The 12,398-nt window shown below is 35.9% G+C and overlaps 1 protein-coding gene and 1 long non-coding RNA gene across 3 annotated transcripts in view; one reads left to right on the plus strand and one right to left on the minus strand.

The window, feature by feature from the left end:
- The window catches only part of LOC143352568 (uncharacterized), a 176,316-nt gene that overhangs the window by 59,700 nt on the left and 104,218 nt on the right, over nucleotides 1-12,398 (minus strand). Inside the window, exon 2 of the mRNA XM_076785172.1 lies at nucleotides 8,838-9,058. Coding sequence (XP_076641287.1) covers nucleotides 8,838-9,058 — 221 coding nt within the window. The remainder of the gene's footprint in view (nucleotides 1-8,837; nucleotides 9,059-12,398) is intronic.
- On the plus strand, nucleotides 2,974-5,486 carry LOC143352574 (uncharacterized). Of its 2 annotated transcripts, none has more exons than XR_013081965.1 (3): nucleotides 2,974-3,104; nucleotides 4,493-4,704; nucleotides 5,425-5,486. It is a non-coding gene; the product is annotated as an uncharacterized LOC143352574 (long non-coding RNA). The 2 variants fall into 2 exon arrangements; XR_013081966.1 differs by lacking the exon at nucleotides 5,425-5,486 and adding an exon at nucleotides 5,234-5,292.

Consider the following 12,398-nt stretch of genomic DNA (forward strand, 5'->3'; position numbering starts at 1 on the left):
CGCCCAGCCGAGCGGTTCTTGGGTGGGGGGACTCCGTGTGGGTGGCCCGCGCGGGGTTCTACTAAAGCAGGATCACATGGGGGTAGCTTCTCTCCCCCCGGGATGGGGCCGGAGTTGCCAGGGATAGGGGGGTGTTCGGTTGCATTCGATTTTGAGATCCCGACCGACTCCCAATTAGCTCAGTGAGGCCACCGTGGGGTTTAATGGGTATACCCGGCGTTGCACACACCATCAGAGAGTCCCACATACCCCTGTTCCTCTCCCAGGGGATTCGGGGGATGCGTAATGCATTTCCCTCACGATAAAAAAAAGGCTTTCCTGTTCGCGTCGAACCTTCGAGGACGCATTTGTATCGGGTGAACCGCGCCCGTACAACCATGCGCGATCCGGTCTTAGTGCCTATAAAATCCCGGAGATGTCCGATTTACCGCTTTCTGAGGCGGCGAAAAAGTACGACGTTACAGTACCTAAGAAAACGAAATTCCTTTTCGTAATACAGATTTGGGCTAAACCTTAGCTTAGAGTTCCGCAAATTTTGGACTTTTTAAACTATATTCCAAATCCAAAAATCCAGGTTTTAACGTTAGGAATTCACTGGTTCGAAGGTTATGCGTGTTTAAAGTTGAGCGATTTCAAGCGTTTGTCACAGGCAAGAGCGCTGCCATATTGGTATGTACTCAGACATCGTCCAATGAGCGAAGCCGCGAGAGAATTGGCCGGGGTTAGGTTGGACTACACTCGCAATCTACGTTATCGACATCACTACGTGCTTCTGGTGCCACCTAGCGGCTCCGCTCATTAGACGACGCGCGACCATGAGTGCATACCAACATTGCGGCGCCCTTACCTGTCAAAAACACTTGAAATCGGCCAACTTTGAACACACATAAGAGCCAAGAGGAGTCACGTGACTTTTGCAGAGCCAACCGGTCGGTAGCTGCTGTATAATTTCCGTTCACAGCCTTCAGCCACTGACTTTACCGACCGGTAGCCTATTAATCGGCTTTTTGTCCCGGACGCCTATTAGTTTATTAGTTTATTAGTTTCTTAGTCTATCAAATCTGCTGACAGAATGTGGTTACCCAACCCTTAATCGGTTGGCACGGCAACCGAAACAGAGCCGGTGTCAGGGAAGTATTTGTGGTCGAATGATCGGTAAGAAGTGTGTAAGACGTTCAACCGGTACCGATTGGTAAAGTGTTAACATCCGTCTTGGTCTTGATCTGACGGGTTTTAAGTCCTTGACTAAACTTGTCACATTCTTTGCTCTGTATTATCGATATTATGACGCCAGAAACGTGCTTGAAGTTTTTGGCTTTATTTCGCAGAGAATCAAGATAAAATATAGCTCAATTTGTAGCTGGAGATATTTTCTAGCGCGCGCTACCCTCGATTTCATGGACATCGTCAATTTTTGGTCTACTTCTAACGCTTATATTACCATAATCTCGTCAGCTCATGACCAGCGCGCGCTAGATTGAACCTTCCTCTTACTAATGAGCCCTTTCCCAGCGAAAAATATTCTCATATACGGACGAAAAGTTGGGGCACGTAAAACCATTTCTCGTCTATTTTTGTCGGTAACGTGGTCATTCTACCTTATCGCGAATCTACGGAGTCTTGGCTCATAAGTTTTGAACCAGTAAATTCCTAACGTTAAAATTTAGATTTTGGCATTTTCTCGTCAAAATCTAGAGGATTGTATAAAAAAGTCCAAAATTTGTGGTTCCTTAAGTTAAAGTTTAACCCAGATGTCAATGGTGTTATACATTTAGTGTCTTGTAGTCTTATCGCATAGTGTGTGTGGAATCTGTGACGAAGTAGACGGTTACTTAAAATTATAAAGATTTTCGTAAATCCACGGTTAACCACTAAGAAATGAATCTGTGCATGAACTTTTTGCTTCATATTAGTATAGTGATACATGTAAATATTTATTCGTGATTTCATGTTTTCTCAGATTTTATCTGAATATATCTAATAAAAACTCACAATATTTTGAAAAAAGTAAAGTAAATACAACATACAATAATCTTTCTGTACCGAAAAATAATCATAAGTGTGTTTTTGTTTTTTAAGTTACCTACTTCCGGAAACTGAAAAAATATTTGATCACTACATCACTTATTTTTAGATAAAAAATGATCTCAGGCCTCCAGGCGAATCATAAATAAAATTGTGCTTGCAAGCTATTTGCTTAGTTTATTACATTCTAAAGTTCAAATACAGGTACATATTCGCAAAAAGTAATAACATTTTATGCCCTATAAAAGAGGTACCGTAGTTCTTTTCTGACGGTAGCTTTAGCTTTAACACGATTAAATGACTTTGTCGCTGACATCTACACGAGCGGGTACAATGTATAAACCATAAAGTAACAGGTTAATAAAATGGTGGTAATTATTAGTTCAATATTTGTGTGGTTATTGCAGTCGCATTGAATGAAAAATTCTGCATGTGACTAATATTCATTTCATAGTCGGGCATATTTTAACCATACGAATTTCTTTCTCTCGTTGACAAATAAAACAAAGAAGGCCAGATTCCGAAGTAAAAGGAAATGAATTTCATAATTCGTCTTTTTATTAAGACAACTTTGGATGAAATTTTATGCATTGACAAATAGTGAGAAAAAGTTTACCACCTTCTCGTTGCAAGGACTTTTCTAAAAATGATCTAGCCAATCGTGCAATTCAAAGTTGCACAATGGCTAATTACTAAATTGTTTCACAATCCCAGCAGAATTTCAGTTTGCGTGATCAGTCGACCTTTGCTGCGTAAAAGTTTAAATTAACAGGAGGTTATGCACAGACCTTTGCACTTGTTGCTTATTTATTATGAAAATGTTAAAACGAAAGGTTACGAGTACGTATGCAGAATAAATTATTGTTGCCTTAGCGACACGTGTCAATATTTCACGTCGCAATGTGAAAAGTCTGGTTCATGTTTATCCAATTGGATTATATCCAGCGACCGTATCAACACATTTCGCGCCGCTTTAAATTTCAACTGTACAAAAATGATTGCCATTGCGAATGTACACAATATTTTAATGCGCAATTTTCAAATACAGTTGAAAAGTGTACATGCTGTTTAATAAAAACGTATGTATATTATGTGACAAATGTTTTCAATATGTATGTAAAAATCTTAAACATTTTAATACATCGGACTCACAAATGATTATTATCATTTCTTGTTTTTTTGCAATTAAGGTCGATTTTGTAACATCACTTTTGAATTATTTAGTTGATCTAGCTGATTCGATGAAACGCTGGATCTATGATTCTAATTGTTTTTTGTTTGATAACAGTTTTGTTTTACTGTACAAATTAAATGTTCAAAATATAATCGATACTGAAGATAAGTTTAAAAGGACACGAATGACTGCTTTGCTTCGAAATACTGTATAACTGAACTGATTTATACTGAAGAACTGATTTATATTTTCAATTAGATTTTCTATATTTATTTTTACCTTATTTCTCGTATCCTTGAGAATTAAGGTAATATCAACTTTCTGCATATTGTGCTACAGGCTTAATCGAATTAACATTTCTTTCTTTACACAGCGTTATATTTAATCAAATTACCCTTATCCTATCTGCAAAAACTGAAGTGTGTTTTATCATATCTTCAAGTATGGTAATAATTTATATAGAAATTGCAAAAGTTAAAAACAAAACAGCATATCAACTTATCTCGTTCTCTTTTGTAGAAACAGAGAAATTGTCTCACATAAAAATTTAAATTAATTACGTTCAATACAGATGGATACCGAGTGGGTTTATTCTAGAAAAATTTCTCTTTCCTGTACTCTCATTTCGCTTCAGGTATTCTGTGACATTCGTTTGGTATCCCGATTTAAAGAAGATTCCAGCTGCAAAGCCAGAAATGTTCGAGTTGCTTGAAATATTTCAAAAAAGAAGGTCTTGGTAGTTTCAAACGCCTTGAACGTCACGGGAACCAAACAAGATTTATTACAATCAATTTTTTAAGACGTCGTTATCTCAAAGTATTTTATATTTTTATTTATACATCTTACTGTTGTACAGTGTGCGAAATTTCCATAGTACCATGCAATATTTTTTTATAGTATCATACAGTTTATAAAAGTTGAATGGATTCTATTTAGAAATGTAACATTCGATTGATCGGAAGCATAGCTATTTAAATGTACGTATAGTTCTAAAGTAATATGTGTCTTTGTGCAGACATTAAAACTTTGATTTTTGAAATTTTCTCGTCAAGATGTACAAGATTATATAAAAAAAGTTAAAAATTTCTGGGTTGCCAAGGTGAAGCGTAATCCTTAATTTCTTTATATAGATCGTCAACAAAACAAACAACTCAAACCAAGCGTCCTTTTCGCTTCCTCTCTCGCTCAATGGTCACAACATTCACTCGAACATTCCTTTTTTTCTGTGTCCGTCTGTCCATCTCCATCGCATTTTGCAATATCGAAATCCACTTTTCGATGGTGACTTCACAGAATTCAGGACATTATTTCGATTCGAGTCACGGAGGAGAACAATGTCTGCACCTTCTCTGCAAAGAGACCCATTTATCGGAGGTCCGACGCTAATTACCACTGACTAAACCGAGAAAACGGCTACCGGGACTCTTTGCACGTGGCGTGGCGATTGCGACCAATCTTGTCGCCCCATCTTTTCGACAAACACGAAGCTAGACATGGTGAAATCTGTGTGTGTGTCACCTCACGGATTACATCGACCAGAAAATACTTCCTGTTTAGGTGTGACTCTCATTTCTCGGCTTATTTTGAGGGTGTACTTTGAAATTTTATTGACAAACCGAATAAGACATCTTTATGAAACCCTATCGAGTTGTGACATTTGAACTTCGTTAGTGAACTTTTAGTTTAGTTAACAACAATGGATGGGTGTAGTTTAAAACAGTAAAAATATTAGAAGAATTTAAAAATACTGCTGTATTATGTTGAACTTTAAATCAAATACCTATTCCACTCCAGTTTGTTGTAGTTTAGGTAGAAAATTTTTATTGTGCATAAAGATGCGAAGTCTATTAACTATTATGTGTAAGTTATACGAGAGAAATTTTTTAGAATGTTCAGTAAATAATGATTACAGTTTTCATAATAACAATAAAAATTCCGTAATCTGGTTTGAACTTATCTAAGTAAATCTGTGGAACTTGATAATGATATTTAGTTCATTGCAAATATAATCTCAAATATACATTCTTAAAGCAGGCCGAGAAGTGGTAATATCTCTCTTGAAGTAAACACGGTGGACGAGCATGGATAATCGACGTGAACGGACTAATTGTACGAATTTTTCATTTAGGAAAATATTTGTGAAATTAAGTAAAAGCACTAATTATTCATAAAATGCTGCTGGTTTACCAACCACACGCATTCAACACCTTAGACATTTTTTTTAGGTAACAGAATAGAGACGTTTGTGGTTGAAAGTTCTCGCTTAATGGGTTCCCATTTACGACACAGCTACTGCGCATTGTTTAAAAAAATATCAATTGCTTCAGAAACATTCTTTTCGTCACTGCATTGTTAGTAAGTAATGAAACAGCTATATATTTACTTTACTTTATTACTGTTATAATTTGATAACACTTATACACAAAGAAATTAAAATCAACACATGCTTGTTAACATTATAAATGTTACTTAAATATCTCAAATGGGACAACGTGTCCCGTCTAATTGGAACATTTTAAGTATCCTATTTGTCTGTTTTGATATAAAACGTAAAAGAACCTACACCTTAGAATCGACGAAGGTTTGTTAAAAAAGTTTGGTACAAAATTGGCCTTGACCGTTAAATTTTTAATGATTGTATCGTATTCTACTCATCGAGAGGAACAAACTTCTCACAGGATCCATGGGTCAAAAATGAACCGTTCTCTTAGAAAATGATTTCCATTTTCGAAAAATATTTTATTCGTATGTCTACCAGGTGTCGCAAAATGGTATAAACGTGGAGAGGGTGATTCTACATGATAAAATATAAAACCAAATTTTTTCGTTTGTCTCCTCCTTTCCGAGAAATTTCAGTTTGAATATTCGGCGAACATACGTGCTATTGAATAGGAATCGTCTGACGCGTCTGTTCATGACCTACTAATTCTACTTCTTAAAAACGCGAGGCACGCGAACTTGCCGGATTTTTAATGTCACTTTTCTCGAAAACGACGAGTAAAAAAAAAATATACTCTACATTTTCGACTTATTTTCTCATGTGGAATCATCTCCACGTTGACACCATGTTGACATATGGAATAGAATAGTTTACGAAACTATAAAGTTGTTTTTTGAGAGAACGGTTGACTTGCTATATCTGTAGTTCCTTTAAGACTTGTTCTTCGCGATGAATACTATAGGATGCAATAAAAATATTTTTGACTTCGAAAAAGTCGGTGACAGTCAATTTTATACTAAACTCTTTTAACAGATATTTGCCGATCCTATGGTGTAGAATTACGCTGAAACGGTTTTTACACATAATTTCTTGACACCCTATACATATCGCATTTATTTTTGATGATAAAAAAATGATATAGGAAAACTTTAATTCCTTAAAAGAGAAGAATATGATGATTTAACAAAAAACTAAAGAAGCGTGAAACTAGATATAAATAATGAGATATCCGTAATAAAAATATGAGAAATGTGAATATAGAATACCCTCCATATTTCTAGAAATGTATGGTCGGTTAAACCTAACTTAATATTAATAAACATGTTTCATGTAGCCCAACTATTAACAATTGCAAGCATTTATTGTAACGTTAGTTGTAAACACTGATAAATCGGACATTCTATATCGGTACCAGAACGGTTTAAACATTTGTGAAATATTACGACAATTTCACAAAACATTGTTAATGCAAATTTACGGAGAAAGTAGTCGAAATGATTTTAATTTACGACGAGGGTACAAGGAACACTGTTCAAACGTCCTCGTCCATGGAAGGATATCCTGCGATGAATCATCCTTCTCTACAAAGTTCCAACAGAACAGTTCAATTATTGTTTGAAACGGGTAGTTGAACTTAGTTAGGAGTTAACTGCCTTAAAAGGAAACGATCGAAACCCGTTACCGGAGAGCAGACGAAATTGCTGTATTGGCGTCACTAAGAAATAATCTTCGTAGAATCTAAATGTCTTGTTTTATATTACATTTATTCACTTTTGTTATAAATGTTAGAAATAAATTAAATAAGAAATTTATAAAATGAGTCTATTTTCTTATTGTTGGATAGGATATTTCTATGGGGAAAATGTTCTCACGGAATATAGACGATAATAAGAAACCAATGCATGTTAAACAAATCATTTGATTTGATAGGTATCGAAAATCTAGTAGTTTAATGAGGAACACGACGGGTTGTAATGAAAGTACTTTTAATGATCACGTTCAACTCCGCATTGAAACAGTACTTACAGCTTCGAACATACTCGCAATTGATTTCCACGATTCGAATTGTTCCTACCTTGGACATTAATATTAACGGAGGTTAATTGAATTTGCGGACAGATGGAGAACCTGCAGTGCACTTACACAATTACTATTTCGTTCCCACGGTGTAAGTGTTTCGGCTTTGGTACTATTGGTTTGGCACTACTACAAAGTTATAGTTCATAGACTGTCAATGCTTTAAGTACGCTAGCGGTTGTTCTAATGACAATAAAGACATATACATATTGCATCTAGGATATTGATGGCCTGGCAGGGATGATTTCGATGAGGAGCGGAGAGAAAAGTAACGATCTGTCGACAGACGCTTAATGTTCATCTTATTCGGATTTGTCGTATTTTATTCTTGTATGTACTGTCATCGAAAGTCAATAAGTCAATTTTATTCTGTCATCAAGTATACAGTAAATTGACTGCAACAAAATTTCATTGCTATTTTGAACATATTTTTATTTCACGATTGTATCATAGTAAGTTAAAATATGATACTTTCTGATGAAAAAGTGAATGTGATATTTGATATTTTGTGCTTCATCTACACTCTACATACCACTGAAATGCAACAAGATAAAATTATTTATTCGTATAATTATCCCTTTTGGTAATGGTATCCACTGAATCAAAGCAGATTTTAAATTTTTCGTGCGAATGTAATTAAATAAATTGATGAAGAAAAGTGTACAGTACACGATAAAAATGTTTCTTTGTGGTTTTGCAATTGTGACTCTTAGTTGTCTCAACCACTCTAATGTATAATTTTTCACATATTCGTAAAAGATAATAACAGGGTACAACTCAAATTAAATGTTCGTTGAATAAAAATGTGCTGGCTTGATGGAATAGTTAGAAGCTTTTTTAGTTATATCAAAGAACATAAACATTTCACACCGACGGAATAAAGGCAACATCCTCATGACGGTAGAAAATAGTTCATGAAAATGGTGCAAATTTAGTTTCTTGGCACTAATGTAGAGATTTGAAGTCATGTTGGTATTAATACTCTCTAAAAGGTTCCAATTTTTACGGCAAATTTGTTTGAAGCGATTTATAAAATTTCGGTTTACAAATTCGTACCAGTCTGAAAGACCGTATAGTCTGGATAAGCGCTAATAATCAAAGAAAAATTTCGAATGGTTCGAGTTGAGTCTGACTATGAACGCTTAGGTGTACACGTCGTATCCACACTGCCGCAACCTCGACTCGTTGATCTCTCATTAAACGACAAAAATTAAAAATATACAGCTCCATTGGAAAACTCATCATTCGACGCACAGGGAACCTACTGCATTAGATCAGTAATATCAGGCACGATTAGACATACATGTATTGGATGAAGGGAAAGAAATCGAATGAACTCACCGCGTTCCTGTGTGGCCATTGGATCGCCTGCCACTGCTTTCCTCGTCCTCGTCGTCTTCGTCGTCCCTCGAGGTGGCCAGTGAATGGGGAACAGAAGAGGGAGCACTGCTACCGGAATCGGGCCCTGGGCCCATCCTCGAACCGGAAGCACCGCTGCAGCCCGCCGAAGACGCCGACAGACCACCCCCTCCCTGGCCCTCCTCGTTCTCCGCGCGATCCACCTACACCAAAATCACAGGACTTCGTTACAAACATCTATCGTAACACTAGCGAATTTATCGACTGAAAGGGGAATTTATCGACTGTTCAAAGGTACTTGTGTCGAGCGTTGTTCGGGGTTAAACTTTGCCTTAGGGGACCACAAATTTTTGACCTTTTTTTATATAATCCTGTAGATTTTTACGAGAAAATACCAAAAATCCAAGTTTTAACGGTGGGAATTCACTAGTTCAAACGTTATGCATGTTTAAAGTGGGCCGATTTCAAGCATTTTTCACAGGTGCAAGTGCCGCCATGTTGGTATGTACCCAGCGTCGCGCGTCGTTTAACGAATGGAGCCGCCAGGTCGCACTGAATTTGTGACGTCACAGATCGAAAGATGTATAAGCTATGCTCATTTACCCACGGACCATAAGGGCAGCGAGGAAGTGGAAGTACATCGACAAGTTGACTGCGGCTTGTACCATGAGATCGTTGACATCCAGTATTATACACTTACACATATCGCGATACACTTATAGGTGTAGGTATATAATATGCATAAAAATAAAGGATGACGGAGTGTTGCATAGCGGTATCTTTGTGTGAAAGAGCTCGAAGGGTCTATGACGTATAGCGTTTTATTGCAGGGAGAAATATTCTCGGTTAATTCTGCATCCGTAGTAAATCAATTTTCCATACTTAGCGTGAAGAAATCAAAGGAAGGTTCCTAGCCTTAGCCTTAACCTTGACACATACAAGCCACGCTTGCTGACTTTCGAATTGTAAACCGTATACCGCTAAGAGATGATAATAGACGACCTAGTATAGCATAAACTAAGATAGGTTATTTTTTTATTAAATAACGGAATACTGCATTCTACTATGTCAAGCATTGTGTTTTGTTTCAATTTTATTTCATTCTCGAAGTGCCGCGTAGCATTTCAAGAAATTCAATACCGCAAAATTCAATTACAGCAAAGAAGGTTATTTTACGCATCGACTGCCTCGAATGACTACACACCTAGCATTCCAGCGAGATCTTTCTTCGTATTTCTTTTCATGGTTATACGATGCTCTTCTTCATCTGTATATGAAGGACGAAAAGATTGAAGCTGGAAACCAAGAATCTACAGGCCCGACAAACTCATGTTCCGTTGCTCAAAGGGTACCATACAATTTTGATAACACGTTACTTGACGAGAACATAAGATCAGACTTGTAATTGTTGAAATTGTGCCCTTTTTTGTATGTTTTTAACAAACAGCTGACTACATTCTCTGTTGTCCACATTTGCGATAAAACCTTTCGTAAGTAAATGGAATAAGGAGTAATAAAAGCAAAAAGTATGTGATTTCCTGTTTCTAAAGACATATTGTATTAAACAATTTTCAAATATCTAGAATAGAAATCACTATTACAAAGTACCAGTGACATAATTCAGGTCATAAAAGTTTAACACTTCCAACAAGAATCGAGCTCTTAAGATGAGGACACTCCTCTTGGCAGACTTTTCAAGAGAAAAGTAATGATCCTGCAAAGGCGGGGATCAATAAGCGAAGAATCGATCCTGTGTATACAGAAAGAATTCTAAAGCATACTTGAACAAGAGTACATACCTATACATACTGGTAGATTCTTTGACCCGTGAAAACTAAATTATATATATATATATATATATATATATATATATATGTTTTCTCGTATGTGCAATTTACTATTTCAAAAACATCATCGCGTATATGTATGTATATTTCTATCATATTTTCAGCATAATCCTATATATGTGTTACAGTATCCGGGGAGAACTACCATCTCAACACTACTTCAGAAATCACTTGCACATTCAAGACTACTTGTGAGTTATTTTCGTTGGAAATTTTTGTGATCAGGTAACGATGTTTCTCATTCTGTGCTCAAGACTCTCATCGTTCTCCCTATTCGACCAGAATTGTAAACACTAAAAAGGTATTGGTTGAATCATTTTTCGTATATTAAAGTGACACCGACAACATCTTTCTATTTCAGCTATTTATACGTCATAATAAATTTTCATATTTGTTGCAACATCTTTAAACTGGCTTTCATAATATGGCGACATTTTTTTATAAAATAAATAGCTGAATGATGTATTATTGTTATCCCGATTAATGTATGATTGTACAAACCTTATCAATCCGCGAGAAAAAATACTGCGACTTAGAGCATTACAAAATTTTATAATTGTAACGACAACTCGGTAGGTAACGAATCTCTTTGCTGCATATTACTTTATGTTTTTAATTTTACAAAAAAATAGAGAAATTATTAGGTTAAAAGAATGAAAAGAATGAGTTGTCATTATTTCGTAAAATATGTAGAAACTGAATTACGAGTTTCACGCGTTCATTCGTCATTTAACTACACAACGCAGGGGGGAGAAGTGTAATGTTTGAACTTTCCCGACGTGATTGTTGCGACAGGTTCCATTTTGTCGTCACTACTCACTTCTGGTATGATCATCAATATTGCTTGATATATAAAATGCAGCAAATAAAAGTATTAATGTTAAGAATGTAAAACTACGTACAAATTTTTATAAGAATAATAAAACCCTTAGTACAAAAGATAAAATTATGGTTTTTAATAAAATTAAGTGAAACTAAATTACTGTAATAAAATTTATGGGTAGATACATTTAATGATAATATGCTTGAGAAAATGTTCGACTTTCCGCTAATTGAATGATGAGCACATCTTATATATACGATAATAAACGAAGTGTAAAAGACGTGAATTACGATCTCTCGACACGAATGCTTCAAGAACAGAAAACGCCAATTCATGTCTCTGACGTATAGTGCGTTAATTGTTTTAGTATTATCAGAACAGCGACGCGTAATTTCTCGACAGCTGCGAGTTATGTGCGTCAAGCCGGACACCACAATGGTCACAAATGCCCAAACGATAGCAAAAACCCAAAAAATTAATTATGAGTTATAACCTTTTTGCCATTGAGATGGGTACTCTAATATTGTCTGTATACAGGGGTAAACGGGAAAAAGTTCGCATTTTTATACCTCAATAACAATCGTAGTTCGACTCTACTTGTGGGCCTATGTAGATGCGAAAAATTTAAGTGCACAGTGTATAAATTGTATTGCAACTTATCGATTTTAATTGTGCATTATTGCAGACTGTTTGTAGAGATATGCTGAATAAGTTATAGTGCCAAATGTTGCTTTTTAACCGTTAACTATGTATGCAAAAGAGAGCGTAAAAGCAAAGGGGGGTAAATTTTAAAGATTTAGAGTAAAAGTTGTAAATCCTGCAGAATCACGCCAAAAAACTTGATGAAGCTTCTAATTTATACTATTATCTCGC

The sequence above is a fragment of the Halictus rubicundus genome, chromosome 3 (genome assembly GCF_050948215.1).
Source record: "Halictus rubicundus isolate RS-2024b chromosome 3, iyHalRubi1_principal, whole genome shotgun sequence".
Lineage (NCBI taxonomy): Eukaryota > Metazoa > Arthropoda > Insecta > Hymenoptera > Halictidae > Halictus > Halictus rubicundus.